Here is an 18685-nt window from a genome sequence, read left to right as displayed (position 1 = left end):
ATTATTTCTTTAAAATAATCGAAAATATATTATCTCATTGATATTGAGAAAGATAGAAATTTATCAAGAGAGAAGATTATTTTTGTTTCCTTCCTTTTTTTTTTCAGCTCGTTTGTTTTACTTCGTTAAGTTACCGACTGAGCAATGACGATTTTTTAAACGAATTTTCTTTTCTTTTTTATAATTTTTTTTTATTTTCCTTTTTGTTCTTGTTTTTTTTTTGTTTTTTTCTTTTTTTATTTCTTTTTCTTAAAACTCTTACGTTATCATCGACAATTTCTTAACAATAAGTAACAAAAATGTTAAACGTTATATTGAAATTTTAATTAACATATAAAAATTAATATCGTATATATCAAAACAATTGGTACATATATTGAAATATATGTTATATATATATACATATATATATATATCATATGTATAACCATATATATGTGTGTGTATGTATATACATATAGTTATACATTCAGAAATAATAAATCGATAAAATCAAAATACGAAAAAGGAGTTATAATATGAAAAAAAGATTTTACTGAGAAATTAAACAAATGATAAAAAAAGAGAAAAGACAAACAAAAAAAAGAAGAAGAAAGAAAAAGAAAAAAGAAAAAAAGAAGAAACAAGAAAAGCCTTAATTAATCTCCAAATAAAAGTTTGACGATTCGAATAAAAATTTCAAATGTTGCACGGGGTACTCGTGATCATGGTTACGGTTATAAATACAGACTATTTCTTTATGCGGACTTGTTTGACGAAAGACCATTCTCATACATACGTTCCTGGTTTTCTAATAAAACTGAACCGCAGTAGAAGACGCGGCGAGTGTGCAGTAAGACACAGTGTTGAACGTTTCGTAAGTGATAGAAAAAGAGAGAGAAAGAGAGAGAGAGAGAGAGAGACAGAGTGAGACAAAGGGAAAAAGAAAATAAGAAAAAGAGAAGGAAGAGGAGGAGGAGGAGGAGGAGGAGGAAAGAGAAAAAAAAAGGAAAACAACGAAGGAACGAACGAAGACGAAGAGACAACTTCGCAACGTGATAACGACAAGTGACAGAGCTTTACTAGCTCTACTTTCGTTTCATTTCGTTTCTTTCGTTTAAAACGTTCCTCGTTCGCATTTTCTTTTGACAAATCTCTTATTCACTGTCGTTTAACATACATATTCTAACCTTTGTTCATATATATATATATATATATATATATATATATATATACATATATATAAATATATATAACATACGTTACGTACGCGATATAGATATATTGCATATTTTGATTGTGTAATAATCGTTGAATGATATAACGGGTGAAAAAAAGGGGAAAAAAAAAAGAAAAAAGAAAAAAAAATATATTTTTGCTGAGTCCGTAACAATGGCAGCGTTCAAACGAATAACCGGTTTAACAAAAGCTTTAGCGTCTATGACAACGTCTACAACACGAATTTCTTGTCTACCTGCGATTAAGAAAAACTACTTTACCTACGTAAACGAACCATCAATGCCAATACCAGGAAAGGAACCCTGTTGGCTAAAAACTGCTGACGAAGCTATTGAACAGGCCAATCTTGATTCAGGTAATTTTTATTTTTATACCGATCTTATGATAATAAAAGAATGAATTAAATTTGATTAAGTATCTTTTTTATTCATTTATGTATCATTTAAATATTATCAATCGTATCGTTTGATTGGCTATAGTCTATATATATATATATATATATATATAAGGATTTATATTTTTGAAAGATACAAAGTGAAATCATAATAATATTTAATAAAATTTTTAATTTTAGAAACTTGACTGTTATTTTAATAAAAATTGTGATGACGTAAATTTAGAACGTACAAATATCGATCAACAGATTGACCTATAACCATACATAATATCAATCGTGATGAAACATCTGTTTCTTTTGATTTATCAAAATTATTGAAATAGAACACATTTTTTTTTTAGCAAATTATTATCAAAATTATTCGTACGTTCGTTATTTCGATAATTATGTATTATTGTGAAAAAAAAAGAGAAAGAAAAAGGAAAAAAAAAGAAAAGGAAAGAAGAGATAAAGAGAAGAAAATTTGAACAAGGGAATAAACGTGATATTATTTGCCGTGTTACCGTTTAATATCTTTCATTTTGTTTAATCGTGATCGTAATTCATGCGTATCGTAATTTTCTTTTATTTATTTGTATGGTTTTTTTCTTTCTTATTATTATTATATATATATATATATATATATATATATATATATATATATATATAATATAATATATATATATATAAAACATATAAATTACAATTAAAAGAAAATATTTTTTCTTTTCTTTTCTTTTCTTTTTTTCTCTCCTTGTTTGTTTTTCTTTCTTTCTTTCTTTCTTTCTTTATTTATTTATTTATTATTATTATTTTTTCTTAATTCGTACGTTCAAATGTACAATCCTGTTTTCAACGTGTTTTGAGATTTATTAAAATATTTACGTCCCTTTCCCCCTCCCCCTCCCCTCCCCCATCACCACCCCCACCAATTTATTGCTATATTATTCACTTTAGATAAACTTAAATGTAATTGAAGAAAAGATATATTTTTTATTTTTATTACGTTGATAAGAAACGTGAGAAAAAGAAAAGAAGAGGAAAACAAAAGGAAAGAAAAAAAGAAAAAAAAAAAGATTTTATTATCACACGTTGTTTGTTACATTATCTCGAACAAATGTACTATATTCGTTTTAAATTGAATTTAAACTTACAATTCATTTTTTACATTATATAAGAATTTACATTATATAAGAATGTGTTACATTAATTTATTTACTTTCTCGTAATCTTATCATTAAAAGAGATATAAACTAATTATTCATGAGGTTTATATCGGAAAAATAAAAGAAAAAAAGAAAAAAAAAAAAAAGAAAAAAAATAAAAGAATAAAATAAAAGAATAAAAAAAAAAAAGAAAAAAAAAAAAGAAAAAGAAAATATCATGTCAAACTATTGATGAAGATCATTATCTCATAATACACAAATATTTTAATTTTCTACTTTTATTTCATATCATTGATATAAATTAACGATGAAAATATTTTCTATTTAAGTTTTGATATGTATTGAATTTATTATTGCAATTTAATCTAATTCGAACTACTTAGAGAGAAAATCAAGAATTTTATTTATTTATTTATATATATATATATATATATATATATATATATATATATATATATATATATATGTGTAATATATTTGATCGAAAAGTATACATATACGTTTATAATGGATGAAAAGAAGAATAGAAAATCTTTCATAACACGTATCGTATGTAAACGTATGTACATATGTGTATATATATATATGTATGCATTTTGATCGTGTCACGATGGCAATGGAGGCTAATAGATGATTCAATGTTTTATACCATCTACATATACATATATATCCGGCCAATTGAAAATGATTATATGCTCGCACAATTTTCTTTTTCTTTCTTCCTTTCTTTTTTTTAAATTTTTTTTTTTTTTTAATTATTATTATTATAAATTATATTCTACATATTCGTACGTGAAGCGTTAACAGGCAATGAAAATTAGATTGTTTAGATTTTATGATCGGAAGTATCGTGTTATGTAAGTTTTCTTCATGAATAAATCAAAGACAATGTTAATTAAATATTTGAGTTTTATTTATTCGTATTGCGAGTTAAATAAATAAATAAATTAATAAATAAATAAATAAATATATAGTAGAAACTTAAGTATTCGTATTTAAGTATGTATATAAGTATATATATATATATATATATATATATATATATATATATATATATATATATTGATATTTTCAATCTGTGTGCGTACAAAATTGCTATATATAAAAATGATCAATTTTAAACGTTCGATCATTTCGGTCAACGTTAAGAATCGATTATTCATGGTTTATAAAATTTTTTTCCAACAAATTATAATATTATATTTAAGTAACGTATCAATTTAATATAAGAAAATTTTGTATACATCTATTCTTGTTCTGTAAATTTGCATACTAAGCCTTGACACATATAGACCGTATATATCTATATAAATATGGATGAAAACATGCATATGTGATTATCAAAGTAGTTTTATTCAAATTTTATTAAAAATGTCGCGATAACGTTTTAATATGTTCACTTAAAATAAACTTATAAATGTTACTTGAAATTTGATATTATTATATAATATATTTTATATTATCATATTTGTATCTCATTAATGAAATTAATTTGACGTATAAATGAAATATATTATATTTATCTGTATATAGATCAGATAGTATTTATCCAAGGAGCAGCAGCTACACCAATTGAATTAATAAGAGCAATGACCGACTATGGAGTGCGGTGCGACGTGAGAAATGTACGTTTATATCATATGCATCTTGAAGGACCCGCACCATTTACTAAACCAGAGAACGCAAGTATGAAGCTGACAGGATCTCATAGTTATTTTTACAAAAATTCATATCAAGTTATTTGACAACTTAGTATTTAAAAACTCATTGAAATATTTGTGAATCGTCATCAGTAAGAAAAGTGTAAGCTAATGTAACAAGATAGCACTTTGATGATCTAAGGAAAACTTCATTTGTACATAGAGCATTTTAGATCCATGAGTTTATTCATTGGTGGCAATGTAAGGAATGCAGTTAATCAGGGTAATGCAGATTGCATTCCTATATATCTACATGAAATTCCAAAGTTATTTAAGCAAGGATACATAAAACCTAATATTGCTCTAATTCATGTAAGCCCACCTGATTGTCATGGTTATTGTTCTCTTGGAACTAGCGTAGACTGTGTGCGCTCTGCTATGAGTAATTCCAAATATATCGTAGGTAAATTTTCAAAATTTTAAATTAATCTTTATTAACGTTTCTCCAATAGAAAATTTAAATAATTTTATATTATTTTATAGCATTAGTAAATAAACATATGCCAAGGACATTTGGGGATGGTATAATACATATCAGTCATATAGATTATGCTGTACACCATGATGTAGAATTGCCAATGCATCCCACAAAGAAGCCATCAAAAGAAGAAGAACAAATTGGCAAAAATATTGCTGAAAATTTAGTTTTAGATGGTGCCACATTACAAATGGGTATTGGTAGCATCCCTGATGCAGTACTATCGAATTTAACTAATCACAAGGATCTAGGTATTCATAGTGAAATGTTCAGTGATGGCGTTTTGGAACTTGTAAAAAAAGGATGCATAACAAATAACCAAAAAACTATGCATAAAGGTCGTATAGTAGGATCATTTTGTATTGGAACAGAAAAATTATACGAATTTATGAATGATAATCCTTTTATAGGTATGTTTACAAATTTTTTATTAATCATTTACTTTTTATACAACATTGTCATCATGATTTTATATTAATTGAATAATATTCCTCTTACAGAAATGTTAATGGTAGATTATGTTAATGATCCCAAAATAGTTGCCAAACAACCTAAAATGACAGCAATTAATTCTTGCATAGAAGTTGATCTTACTGGTCAAATTTCTTCCGATAGTATCGGGACTAGAATGTATTCAGGTTTTGGTGGCCAATTAGACTTTATTAGTGGAGCAGCTATGGCAGATGATCAATGTGGGAAACCAATCATAGCTTTACAATCAATGACTAAAAAGGGTGAAAGCAAAATTTTGCCAGTATTAAAATTAGGCAAGTATATTTATAACAAAGTAATAAATGTCATTATATATAATTTATTATATAACATCGAATAATTTTTTAACAGGTGCTGGTGTAGTTACTAATAGAGCAGTTGTTCGTTATGTTGTAACTGAACAAGGAATCGCAAGTTTGTTCGGAAAGAGTTTACAACAAAGAGCGTATGAATTAATTAAAGTAGCACATCCAAGTCATAAAGAAGCTTTAGAAAAAGCTGCGTTTGAACGTTTAAAAGTAATGCCGGCACCATAAATTATGCACGAATTTTACATGGAAGGTTATATATAATATATACATATATATATGTGTGTGTGTATATATATGTACATATATATATATATATATATATATATATATATATGCACACATAAACATTTATATACATATAAAATAATTTAACATCATTTATTGTCTCTAATTCTTCTTTTCAATATTTTTTTATTGGATAGAGATAAATATTATAAGAATATTAACGACAAAAGAAATGTACAGCTTTAATCCGCAACAAATTATGACGTTATATTTGTAACACATTGTTTCGCCATTTTATTATACATGTTAAATAATTATTCCAAAATGTGTCCTGCAGACAATATTAAATTTAAAAATAAGAAATTTTTTAAACTGGAATTATAGCATTTGAAGCACATTAAATATTTCCATGTAAACATTTTTTATATACAGTTTCTTTAAATATATTAATTGTAATAAATGAAAGAGTCCATCGTATTCGAAAAAAATACATAATGTTAAAAAATTTCACATTAATGTTATTTCACATATAACTATTTTATATTTTTATTACATCATAAAAAAATCCGCCCTTAAAAGTTTTTGTAAATTATTGATATAAAACACTTTTTTTTTTTTTTTTTTTTTAAATCCAAATTCACCGTCGTGTAATAATCCTTAAGATTTCGTTTTATAAGAAACATTTTAATAATAATAATATTAGAAAACACAAAACGAAAAACAACAAAAAAACAAAAAAGATATTATCAACTATTATATCGAATTTAATCTTAAGATGATCGATATTGAAATTTCATAAGCCTACTATGATGATTAAAGAAAAATCAAACGCCAGTATACGCGATTTTCAAATAGCAATCGTGGAGATGGTAACGGCATAAGTCTCGGTATATTTACGTTTGTCATTGATGGAATTTTAGAGCATGATTTATCTAAATTTATATGTAATTATATGGCATGATCAATTTTGCCAAACAAAATTTATAAAGTCTATATTGACATAATATATTATTCATACTTTATAATTTTTTTTTTTTTTTTATCGTATTTTTGTAAGAAAAAATGTTACGAAATATTGATTCAACGATTAAAAAATTACGACCAGAGAAACCATTCAATGCCTGTGGTCTAAGACATATACGGGAACCATTTCAACCATTAAAACGTTGTCCAAGATGGGTTTGTGTAGAAGATGCTATAAAAATAATAAATTCAGGTAAACGATAATATTCTTTTTATTGGGCGATATTTAATTTTATTAAAGATAAATCATTTTATTTGTTTATATTGAGTTAGCCTTTAGCTTTTTAATTTATAAACCCGATGAATTTTATTATTTCAGAACATCTAGTATTTATACAAGGAGGTGCAGCTACTCCGTTGGAATTAGTAAGAGCTATGACCGAACACGGTGTATGTAATAATTTACGTGGTGTACGATTGATACATATGGCTTTGGAGGGTGATGCACCCTTTGCCAATCCCGAATTTGAAAGTATGATAATTAATAAAAGAAAATTATTATCACGATAATATATCATTTATTATATCTACGTTCAAATTTGATAAACATCATTCTATTTATTTTAAGAACATTTTAGATCAATTAGTTTTTACATCGGCGCAAACGTTAGAGATGCCGTTAATGAGGGTAGAGCAGATTGTATTCCATTATTTTTACACGAAGCACCAAAACTATTTTACGAGCAAAGAATTGTTCCTGATGTTGCTTTGATACACGTTAGCGCACCAGATCCACGTGGATTTTGTTCACTTGGCGTTAGTGTGGATTGTACACGCGCTGCTGTTTGTACAGCCAAAGTCATAATTGGTTGGTAGTTCAAACGATATTTATTACTTTTTATTATTTTAAGATTATAATTTTATAAAGTATATTCATTTGATTTTTACAGCACAAGTCAATGAACATATGCCAAGATCATTTGGCGATACTGTTATACATTCTAGTCACATCGATTGGGCAGTCAAATATGATTGTCCATTACCTTGTGTAGCAAGTACTCAGCCTAACGAAATCGAATTAGAAATTGGTAAATTCATAGCGCACAGATTGATAGATGATGGTGCAACTTTACAACTTGGTATAGGCAACATTCCAGATTCTGTATTATGCGCTTTGGTCAATCATAAAGATATTGGTATACATTCCGAAATAATCGGTGATACAATAGTGGATCTTGTTGAAAGAGGAATAATTACAAATAAGAATAAGATCAAACATAGAGGACGTTTAGTTGGTTCTTTAGGAATTGGTACTAAAAGATTTTACGATTTTTTGCATAACAATCCTTTTGTTGGTAAGTTAAAATCTAATTACTTTGGATTTTAAGATAAGTAAACGATTATCTTTAATACGTACAATTTTTCTTTAACAGAAATGTTGGCGATTAATTATGTCAATGATCCACGTGTTATATCTATGCAACCAAAAATGACTGCCATTAATTCTTGCATTGAAATGGACATTACTGGACAAGTATGCTCTGATAGTTTGGGATGTAAAATGTATTCTGGTTTTGGTGGTCAACTTGATTTTATACGAGGTGCAGCAACAAGCCATGATGGTAGAGGAAAAGCTATTATAGCATTCCCATCTATTACAAGCAAAGGAGAAAGCAAAATACAAGCAGTATTAAAACTTGGTAAGCTTTAATAAAGATTACAATATCATTTTTAATCTGAAGGAATCTGAATAAATAATAATTAGAATAAATGAAAAATATAAAATTAATTTATAGGTGCTGGAGTCGTTACTACAAGAGCACATGTACATTACGTTGTAACGGAACATGGTATTGCTCAATTATTTGGTAAAACGTTACGTCAAAGAGCTAATGCATTGATTCAGATAGCACATCCTGATCATAGGGAATGTCTTGAAAAGGCCGCATTTGAAAGATTAAAAACTATGCCAACTAAATATCTGTGAAAGAATATGTTTCTTGAATTAAATTGTCAGATATATTTATTCAAGTAATGTCAAGATTTTTTCCATAAATATTTATATAAATATATTTATAAATAAGTAAAATAATATTTTAAATGGTAAAAAATAAAATTATTTTTTTTTTTTTTTTTTTTTTCTTCTTTTTTTCCAGATCATGCTCAAAATCATGTTATGCCAGACTGTATATGTCTACTTACTGTTGCAACGAATGCAAACGATTTCTTTTCAAAATCAACAGCTTCCAATATTATTTTTTTACCATTAATTATTATAAATCTATATAAATCTATATAAATCTATATAAATGTGATCAATCACTAGTGCAAATGGAATAAATAATAAAATAAATAAGTTAGCGATACGTATACGAAAATTCCTGTATTTCATTTATGGTACATTTTATAAAGAAAAAAAAAGGAAAGAGAAAAAAATTAAAATAAAATAAAATGAACACAGAAAAAAAAAAAATATTATACGGCAAGCAATATACAAAGCTATTATTAGTACTATATATATCTATAAGATAAATTGTATTCGAGTTTATTTATTATAATACTAAAAATTTATTCCTTCTGGCAAAGTTCCCTCTTTTCTTCTTTTTTCTACATTTTCAAAATATTCCGAAAAATTAACGTAAGACTTTATTCTTGCATTTCTATCTGTTGGCCTTCCACTAGACGAAGTCACATCAGATGCAGTTGATGTTTCGCTCGTTGATATATCAAAATTTGTTTCCATAACAACGGAACTTGTATTTGAACAATCATCGTTATCCGTTAACGTACTTATCGGTGCAGTTTGAACTATTGGATTAAATCTGACCGCTTGACCCGTTGGACTCTTTAAAGCATGTGGTAGAGGAAAATTAAAATTTCGTACAAGAAGTGTAATGTCATCTCGTTTTCCGGTAGTTAAAGTACTTTGCGTGTTACTCATATTAACATCATGATGAATTCTTACAATCTTATCAACTACAGCTTGAGCAACACCCGTCAATGTTGATTGAATGCGAAACTAAAATTAATAATGATTTTATATTCATATTCAATATATATAAAAACAATCTTCTAAGATGTTATAATATAAATTTATAATTTTAAATACCTGTTCAACAGCCATAAGAGCCAATTCTTTATTTACTTGATCAGTCCCTGTTGCTTCTTCCAATGATTTATAAAGACCACGAGACATTAATAATAAAAATCTACAGGAATCATCTAACTCTATTCCACCATGAATTTCTGGTTCTGCTATAATAGGTTCTGCTTTGGCAGATCCTAATTCTTCAAATTCTCTGTATCCACCTTTAACAAGATAATTTCCAAGACAACGTGTATTTTCTTGATTTCCAAGGTGAGAACCTTAAATATCATTGACAGCTCTTAATAATTTTTCTGAAACAGATTTGTTATAGTATGTATAAAAAAAATATATAATTTTTACATACGTGCCTCCTGTATTTATAATGAACGCACCTTGTCTAATAGAATCTGTATCTAAACCTAGATGAGATAATCGTAGAAGTTCATCTTCGTTACGTAAATCATGATCGACGCTTAGTTGAATAACTCTTAATACTTGATTATCATCTGTTTTACACAATAAAGCTCTGCTATCTCCAACATTTGCAACATATAATCTTCCACCATATACAAGTGCAACCACAGCACTTGTTCCAGCTGATAATTCACAATTTAATGAATTTAACTTGTCGACCTATTAATAAATAAATTATATATATTAATCTATATGAGAATATTATATTTAATAAGATCACTAACCAAATGAGGAAATTTTTGATAAGTTTCATAAGAATTCAATCCATCAGGAATATCAAATTGTAAACTAGTACGTTCTGCTAATAAATCACCTATTGAATCCAAATATCCACGTTCTACTGATATAAATGCTTGTCTGAAATATGATATGAATTAATAAAAAATACTTATATTCTTTAAGTTATTAGGTTTTAATATTTACCTAAGAACTTCCTTAACTTCCTCATCTGTAGATTTGCCAGCTAATTGTCCAAGTAAAATTTCTGCTGCCATTCGTTGCATAGCAAAATTAGCAGCTTTTGTCCCTTCATGACCATCGAATACACCATAGAGGAAAGTAGTATCATCATATTTACAATGAAAGCTACGATCTTCAAATGGATGTTCCTCTTGGCGATATCCATCTTCACGATAAATTTGATTTGTAGAAAATCCTACGCCTAAATGATAATATTATTTTATTTTATATCTTAATATTATTTTATACATATCTCAATTGAACATATAACATATAAGCATAATATTTATTATTGTATGTCAAATGAATAATTAGAATATACTAATCCTATTAACACATATGTATTTTAATTGAATAAAAACTCAATTAACAATGTTAACTGAAATATAAACAAGTAACAAAGTAAAAAATTTTTAAATACATACCAGATTGTTTACAAACAGGTAAATCATCTGTCCAGTTGTATTGAGTATCTTGGAATGGCATTATGTTTATGCACTTTGCCCTTGATGGCATTTTATAAAATTTCACTTTATGACGAAATACGTATAATGAAATAAATTTAAAAATATGTTAAACATAAAAAATTTATTATCGCATTATATGAGGACATAACGAAGTTCTGAAATTTTAAAAAATAATATACATTTTTTTTTATCAACTTTCTACAAAACTTATTTGAGAAAATTAAGTTTACTTTTTTCATAAGATAATTTCATATTATCTACTGTAGATAACTGTGATTATTCAAATATTTTCCATTTCTTAATATAGAGTACGCTAGTGAACTGTTACTAATGAGTATTATCATCAGCAAAATAAGTATATATATATATATATATATATATACGTACATCATGATGGAACATATATATATGTGCTCTTGACATTGACATCGTATATTTTTTTTTATCATTTAAATGTTTTCTTCGGAAATCAGTAAAAAAAAAATCTATTTTATGTAATTCTATAATATTGTAAAAATTTTTTAATTTCAAATTGAAAAAAAAAATGCATACAAGTGGAATATGATCAGTTCGTTGTTTTCTTTAATAATTACGTCTTTTATAAAAGATTGATTTTAAAGTCCGTCAATAATAAAAATTGTAAAAGCAATTAAGTTCTAATTAAATACATAAGACAATTCATCTTATACATCTATTTATGAAGGAAATATCAGATAAACGATTATAGTGAACAATTTTTCTCTAATAAAATCGTTTAATTATCGATTTATTGCAAATTAAATGCTTCATCTTTAATTAATTAATTCTTCATTTCCACATATAATTAATATACGTTTCCTCGTTACAGTAGTTAATGTTTAATTAAAAAAAAAAAAAAAAAAAAAAAATAGCAAGACAAAATTTAGTTAAAAGTTATGTTATTGATCTACATTATTTTTTATTTCTTTTTTTTTTTTTTTTTTTTTAAAATTAAAATTACATTACAATTCGATTGTTTAAACATTGTAATTATTAAAACACTTATATCAATGTTTTTTAGTTTATAATGATTCGGGAGATAAACTTTGAGAAAATTTATAATAATAAAATATTACAACGAATATATGTAAATAGAATAATAAATAACAAATATATTTTTATTATGCCATAAGATTATTATGTAAAAAATATTTAATCGTTTTTTGAATCAATAATAACTACCTTATATTATATCAAATAAATCATAGAAAGAAGAATAAAGAATATTAAGAAGAACATTAAGAAGAACCAATTTAATGATATTCAAACATTGATTTGTTGTTTTCAAGGTAAGCATGTTATAACAGCCTTTTACTAATAATGTATTCAATAAATTCAAAATATTATTATTATCGGCAATATAATATTATTATGAACTTCGTTATTCGTGGACAACATAGATACTAATTAAAGAATTATTGAACATTTAAAATTATATTTTTAATGATCCTCATTAATCTTATAATGATCATTAATGATAAACGAAAAACTCTTTTATGCCATTTTTTCTTATGAAATCATAGATTTCTTTTTATAAAACCATTTATAGAAATGATTCATTCTGCCAATAATAAATAAATAGTTATATTCGTAATCAGTGGCATATTTGACCTTAAAAGAGAACACCAACAGACGTTAGAAATTTTTTTATCTCTACGTTGATTAAAACATATCATTTACGTTACAATATATATGTTTCATGTTTTCAACTGTTCATATGAATAATGATAATGAGAATAAAAAATATACACTGATCAAATTCGATTATAGTCGCAAGTATGAATAATAATAATAATAATAATAATAATAATAATAAAAATAATAATAATAATAAATAGAAAAGAAATATTTATATATGTATCGTCCATCAGAAATATTCAATGAAATTTATTATTACAATGTAATATAAATTTATGTTATCTCGTACGATAAATAAAAGGGGAAGGAGACCTTGGCTTTAAAGGACCTGCTTTCGTCGTTTGCGAATAAATCCGTCATTGTGATTAACTTTTGAAGAATATAATGAGAATTATTAATTATGTTCACATTATTCGGTATGAAGAATGATAGAAATGACGATGGCAATATATGAAAATAAAAACGAGAATACCGTAAGATAGTCTTTCTTTTTTCTTTTCTTTTTTTTTTTCATTTCTTTTTTTCTTCTTTTTTTTTTTTTCTTTTTGGAAAAATAAAATATTCGAAAGATAATTCGTCAGAAGATATTTTTTCTTTCTTTCTTTCTTTCTTTCTTTCTTTATTTCTTTCTTTCTTTTCCAGATACATCCCCACTAAAGACTTCAGGAAGACAGCGCGTATTCGATGATTATAGGATTTATGATCGAGCTCTTTAGTATAAAAAGAGAAGAGAAGATTCGACGATCGTTCAGTAAACTTCCCAACCTCGATCTCGAGAAAAGCATCAATATGAAGTTCATCGTTGCTTTCACATTTGCTCTCATCGTTGGAACTTTGGTAAGATAACATTTCTTTCTTTTTTTTTTTTTTTTTTTTTTTTATTCTTATATTTCATACTTTCTTAGATACAACTCTCTTTTGATAATTCAAAATGATTATGAGAATTACGATTCTTTTTCTTCATCTTCAGCTACTTTTTACTTCTTACATGTTAATGAACATCTTTGATATTACATTATTCTATAATATTTTGTAGGGATTAGACGATCAACAAAAGGCTAAACTTAAGGAATATAAGGAATCTTGTATAACAGAATCTGGTGTCGATCCTGGTAATCAAATAAGATTTGATTATTATTTTACGAAATTAAAATAATCCAAGTCTAAACTATCGATTATTTTCTGACTAATGTAAAACATTTTTTTTTTTTTTTTTTTTCGTATAACAATTAAATTTTCTTTCTAAATCTCTTAGAATATATATATATATATATATATATATATATATATATATAATCCAACTTTTTTAATCGAATAATTTTACATTATATACTTATGCAAAATAACAAATAAAATACTTTCGTTATAAATAAAATAATATATATATATAAAAAATTAAAATTTTCTTTTATTAAAACGTTTTATAGCTATCGTAGAAAATGCAAAAAATGGCAATGTCTCTGAGGGCGATGAAAAATTATCCTGCTTTGCTGCTTGTTTTGTAAAAAAGTTGGGCATTGTAAGTATATTCTTAGATTAAGAAAAGAAAAAAAAAATAGTAAAAAAGAAAGGAAGAAAATTGTTAAAAATTTGATATTTTTCGTAATAGTTCAATCCGGAAGGTAATATTAACGAAGAAGTTTTAAGAAGTCGATTATACGATAGTCTTCCAGAAGACAAAGTTGAAGAAATCTTTCAAAAATGTAAAAACATAAGTAAGTATTTATATTAATAATTGAATTGTTAAACGGCCGATATATGTATATTTCATATTTAATATTCATACCATTTTACTTTTCTATTTTATCGTTTCGATCATTGTTGATATATCAATAGTTAATGACATTATAATTTTCCAGATGGCGACACTTTATGCCAAAAAGGAGGTAACCTGATGAAGTGTTTCTTAGATAATAAGAAATTGGCATTATTGCATTAAATTTAAAATGTGAAAAATCAATCATATTAATATAATCGTCGAGCTTATAAAAGTGAATAATTAAATGAATTCAGATGATAAAATTATGATATGAGTATCTTTTTGAATTTTTTTTTACAAATAAAGCTATAATTCTACCATAAAAAAAAAAAAGAAAATAAAAAAAAAACTCTATATTTTGTTTTTTGCTTTGTTTTGAAATCGCTGTTTCTAAGAACGCCCCCTTCCTTAGATTTCATCTTAATCAAACATTGAACTCCATGTATCTCTCAATTGAAATTCGTATGTGTATATGAAAAAAAAAATTTGTCTTGAGTATGTAGGCATAATGCATGTATGTGTCTGTATAATCAAAGTCAATACCAACGCGTTTTGATATGATAAACGAAATAAACTTATATGTTACTGTATAAATGATTATTTAATAATTGAAATACTATTCTCTGTAATCATCTCTTTTATATATATATATAAATTATTAAAAGGTTATCGAGGGATTTAAAATTATTTAATATTCTCGAAAAATCATATTCTTATTCTTTATTCTATCCAATCCTATTCATTGTAAGTTACACGTTGTCGCATTTGTTAGGTGGACAATATGACTTCGAAGGATAATATTTCTGCTTTATACGCGGAATTAAATAAATTAGGGCAAAATGGAGAATATGAAAGAGCATTGAAAACTGCTAATAGAAGTACGTACATATCAAATTATCGCATGTCTCTAGAAATGTATAAATATAAAGTTATATACCACAATATTTTATAATTAAACAAAACATAACCTATGTTTTTTCTTTCGGGAACATTTATGACACATGTTATTAATAACGGATCGAGAATAAAATACTTTATTCAGCAATTTATTATCAGAGTTTCTTTTAAAGTAAATATTTTCCAAGACACGTTTTATAATCTTATCTTCTCTCTCTCTTTTTCTCTTTTTTTTTTGATCTTAGTTTTAGGCATTACGCAAGATGAGGAAGCTGCATTTCATTGTAAAGTCATCTGTTATATCCAATTGTCAAAATTTAGTGAAGGATTGCAATTGATAACAAAAAATCAAAAATTGGCAATGTATGACAATTACTTATAATTATATTTAATATTTTTACATACATAGAAAATAATTATTTATAAATGTTATCATATCTCTTTTTTAGAAATCTTGACTTTGAGAAAGCTTATTGTCTCTATCGTTTAAATCAGGTAGCAGAAGCTTTGAAGGTAGTCGAGAGTATACAAAATCCTTCTTTAAAAGTAAAAGAATTGAAAGCACAAATACTATATCGACTTGAAAAATACGAGGAATGTTTCACCATTTACAGAGACATTATAAAAAATTCAGACGATGAATATGCAGACGAGAGAGAAACTAATTTAGCTGCAGTTCTTGTGAATTTGACAATTGAAAATTCAGTGAGTTTTGGATGAATATTATTTATGGAAATATTCATTGCCATTGTTCAATCGATTCAATGTTCTTTAATATAATTTTTCAGCCTATAGAACTTCCATCATTGCAAGAGGATACTTATGAGTTAACATATAATGCAGCTTGTCAATTGATTGCGCTTGGAAATTTAAATGATAAGAGTATGTTGGTAGAAGCAGAAAAAAAATTGAAAGCTGCAGAAAAAATGTGTAAGGAAGGTTTAGAAGAGGATGGGGCCACAGAGGAAGAAATAGAAAATGAACTTGGAATTATAAGAGTACAACTAGGATGTTGCTTGCAACTCCTAGGACGTGAGAAAGAAGCTCAAACTTTATACACAGCTGCTTTGAAATCAAAACCAGATGACATTGCGTTAGTCGCCGTAGCGAGCAATAATCTCGTTTGTTTGAATAAAGATCAAAACGTGTTTGATAGTAAGAAAAGAATGAAAAGTGCCACGCACGAAAGTTTGGAGCATAAGTTGACTTCAAGGCAAAGAAGAACTATAGCATACAATCAATGTTTATTAGCCTTATATACTGATCAGGTAATAGAGACAATTAACAAATAATTTTAGTGGACATATATTTCAGTTATGTTGCTATATATTATGAATTAATTTCTGGCTTATAGGGAGAACAATGTCAACAATTGTGTAATAAACTTGCAAAAGATCATCCAGCTTTGGCAGCAGATGCAATGTTTGTAAAAGCTATTCAACTTAGCAAGGATGGTAAAGCTCAGGAGGCAGCTAAGTTATTATTGGAGTATGCAACTGCTGAAAAGGAATTGCAAATGAAACTAGTTGCAGTTCAACTTCTTTTGAGCCATTCCGAAAGAAAAGAAGCCATTAATATACTCGAGAATTTGTCAGAATCGGATAGATCGTTACCTGGCGTAGTTAGTGCGCTGGTTACTCTTCATATGGCAGACAATAATAGGGATAGAGCGTCAGCTGCATTGAAAAATGCAGTAAATTATTATAAAAAACATAAGGTATAAAGTTTGTAGAAAATTAAATATTAATTATGTAAGCGCTTATTTGGTATATAAATTGTTACAAAAAAAATTGATTTTCTTTTTTAGGCAACCACAACAAATTTAGGCGATTTATGGCGACAAGCTGCTGACTTTTATCTACGTGGCGGAGAAATTCAGGTTGCCGCAGATATATTGCAGGAATTAGTAGACTCGTCTCCATCCGATACGAAAACTCTGGCACAATTAGTAGTGGCCTATGTACAATTTTGTCCTGCGAAAGCTCACCTTTTGTACAAAAGGTTACCACCGCTACACGATCTCGCAGAAACGATAAATGTCGACGCATTAGAAAGTAGCAATTGGGTTATTGGTACAAAAGTTGTCCGAAAGAAAGTAGAACCTTCTCCTGGGTTAGTAATTTTTAATTACATCGTTTGTCGTCATGAAATCTTGATTCATCTTACAGAGTAAATCGTATACATCGTATATCAAATATTCATTTTCTACTTATAGTAAACCAATTGTGGACCAAACATTAAAGAAACGTAAAACTCGCAAACGTAAAGGAAAATTACCGAAGAACTATGATCCAAATGTTCCTCCCGATCCTGAGAGGTGGTTACCAAGGCACGAACGTAGTAATTTCAGAAAGAAAAGAGATAGAAGGAATCGAGATGTAGCAATGAAGGGTACGCAAGGTGTGGCAACTGGTGCAAGCGATCTATAGTACGTAAATAATTATTTATGAGTTGAAATTTTTTTGATAGAAAATAATTAAGAACGTACATCTAATATTTGATTATATTACGTTTTGTAGTGATATTACAAAAATGCCTGTCAATACCAAGCCTTCGCCTAATCCTCGACATAATACTACCGTGGAAGTATCTGGACCACGTCAACAACAACGTAAAGTTCAGCAAAAGAAAAAAAAGAAAGGTGGCAAATGGTAAATAATCAACGTACCCAACCGTTGTATATATATATATATAAATACAATGAATGTTCAATACAGACTTATTTCACGGAAATAATAGGAAAAAAACAAAAACTACCATTTACCTTTGGTGATCATCGTGTTCGTGTAAACATTTTTTATACGATATATATGTGTATATATATTTATGTGTATATATATATATTTCATATATATCGTATGTATATACAAGTAATATTTATAATGAGTATGCATATATATGTATAGAATTAAAATACAATTGCGTGCGAATATCCCTTTTTTATATATAAATCATT

At 26.6% G+C, this 18685-nt stretch overlaps 5 protein-coding genes across 5 annotated transcripts; 4 read left to right on the top strand and 1 right to left on the bottom strand.

The window, feature by feature from the left end:
* Positions 1-807: 807 nt before the first annotated feature.
* On the top strand, positions 808-6443 carry LOC124431736 (4-hydroxybutyrate coenzyme A transferase-like). The gene is made up of 6 exons (XM_046979948.1): positions 808-1573; positions 4294-4446; positions 4624-4863; positions 4944-5348; positions 5439-5705; positions 5782-6443. The coding sequence occupies exons 1-6, from the start codon at positions 1372-1374 to the stop codon at positions 5964-5966; spliced, it is 1452 nt and encodes a 483-aa protein (XP_046835904.1). The 5' UTR covers positions 808-1371; the 3' UTR covers positions 5967-6443.
* A 141-nt stretch (positions 6444-6584) lies between these two features.
* LOC124431745 (4-hydroxybutyrate coenzyme A transferase-like) lies at positions 6585-9402 on the top strand. Its single transcript, XM_046979967.1, has 7 exons — positions 6585-7182; positions 7309-7461; positions 7558-7797; positions 7880-8284; positions 8363-8629; positions 8726-8960; positions 9086-9402. Exons 1-6 carry the CDS (start codon positions 7029-7031, stop codon positions 8914-8916), a joined length of 1410 nt encoding a protein of 469 aa, XP_046835923.1. The 5' UTR covers positions 6585-7028; the 3' UTR covers positions 8917-8960; positions 9086-9402.
* Positions 9298-11644, bottom strand: LOC124431744 (TGF-beta-activated kinase 1 and MAP3K7-binding protein 1-like). The gene is made up of 6 exons (XM_046979966.1): positions 11376-11644; positions 10915-11152; positions 10716-10848; positions 10410-10650; positions 10039-10295; positions 9298-9948 (listed from the first exon to the last, which is right to left on the bottom strand). Exons 1-6 carry the CDS (start codon positions 11464-11466, stop codon positions 9490-9492), a joined length of 1419 nt encoding a protein of 472 aa, XP_046835922.1. The 5' UTR covers positions 11467-11644; the 3' UTR covers positions 9298-9489.
* A 2107-nt stretch (positions 11645-13751) lies between these two features.
* Positions 13752-15098, top strand: LOC124431624 (general odorant-binding protein 56d-like). The gene is made up of 5 exons (XM_046979729.1): positions 13752-13910; positions 14110-14185; positions 14501-14592; positions 14683-14788; positions 14933-15098. Exons 1-5 carry the CDS (start codon positions 13758-13760, stop codon positions 15010-15012), a joined length of 507 nt encoding a protein of 168 aa, XP_046835685.1. The 5' UTR covers positions 13752-13757; the 3' UTR covers positions 15013-15098.
* A 147-nt stretch (positions 15099-15245) lies between these two features.
* LOC124431623 (signal recognition particle subunit SRP72-like) lies at positions 15246-18661 on the top strand. Its single transcript, XM_046979728.1, has 8 exons — positions 15246-15710; positions 15975-16092; positions 16179-16434; positions 16518-16997; positions 17084-17446; positions 17537-17841; positions 17945-18157; positions 18249-18661. The coding sequence occupies exons 1-8, from the start codon at positions 15614-15616 to the stop codon at positions 18382-18384; spliced, it is 1968 nt and encodes a 655-aa protein (XP_046835684.1). The 5' UTR covers positions 15246-15613; the 3' UTR covers positions 18385-18661.
* The last annotated feature ends 24 nt before the right edge of the window (positions 18662-18685 follow it).

Source organism: Vespa crabro, chromosome 22 (assembly GCF_910589235.1).
Source record: "Vespa crabro chromosome 22, iyVesCrab1.2, whole genome shotgun sequence".
Classification (NCBI taxonomy): Eukaryota; Metazoa; Arthropoda; class Insecta; order Hymenoptera; family Vespidae; genus Vespa; species Vespa crabro.
The sequence above is the reverse complement of the archived record's forward strand: the minus strand, read 5'-3'. Positions and strand labels throughout refer to the sequence as shown.

Coding starts and splice junctions, on each gene's coding strand:
- LOC124431745 (XM_046979967.1), top strand. CDS start 7,029: ATGTTACGAAATATTGATTCAACGATTAAAAAATTACGACCAGAGAAA. Junction 8,285..8,362: donor GCATAACAATCCTTTTGTTG/GTAAGTTAAAAT, acceptor TTTCTTTAACAG/AAATGTTGGCGATTAATTAT. Junction 8,630..8,725: donor ACAAGCAGTATTAAAACTTG/GTAAGCTTTAAT, acceptor ATTAATTTATAG/GTGCTGGAGTCGTTACTACA.
- LOC124431736 (XM_046979948.1), top strand. CDS start 1,372: ATGGCAGCGTTCAAACGAATAACCGGTTTAACAAAAGCTTTAGCGTCT. Junction 4,447..4,623: donor TACTAAACCAGAGAACGCAA/GTATGAAGCTGA, acceptor ATTTGTACATAG/AGCATTTTAGATCCATGAGT. Junction 5,349..5,438: donor GAATGATAATCCTTTTATAG/GTATGTTTACAA, acceptor TTCCTCTTACAG/AAATGTTAATGGTAGATTAT.
- LOC124431623 (XM_046979728.1), top strand. CDS start 15,614: ATGACTTCGAAGGATAATATTTCTGCTTTATACGCGGAATTAAATAAA. Junction 15,711..15,974: donor ATTGAAAACTGCTAATAGAA/GTACGTACATAT, acceptor TTTTGATCTTAG/TTTTAGGCATTACGCAAGAT. Junction 18,158..18,248: donor ACTGGTGCAAGCGATCTATA/GTACGTAAATAA, acceptor TACGTTTTGTAG/TGATATTACAAAAATGCCTG.
- LOC124431624 (XM_046979729.1), top strand. CDS start 13,758: ATGATTATAGGATTTATGATCGAGCTCTTTAGTATAAAAAGAGAAGAG. Junction 14,186..14,500: donor AGAATCTGGTGTCGATCCTG/GTAATCAAATAA, acceptor AACGTTTTATAG/CTATCGTAGAAAATGCAAAA. Junction 14,593..14,682: donor TTGTAAAAAAGTTGGGCATT/GTAAGTATATTC, acceptor TTTTCGTAATAG/TTCAATCCGGAAGGTAATAT.
- LOC124431744 (XM_046979966.1), bottom strand. CDS start 11,466: ATGCCATCAAGGGCAAAGTGCATAAACATAATGCCATTCCAAGATACT. Junction 10,849..10,914: donor GAAGTTAAGGAAGTTCTTAG/GTAAATATTAAA, acceptor ATCATATTTCAG/ACAAGCATTTATATCAGTAG. Junction 10,651..10,715: donor ATCAAAAATTTCCTCATTTG/GTTAGTGATCTT, acceptor ATTTATTAATAG/GTCGACAAGTTAAATTCATT.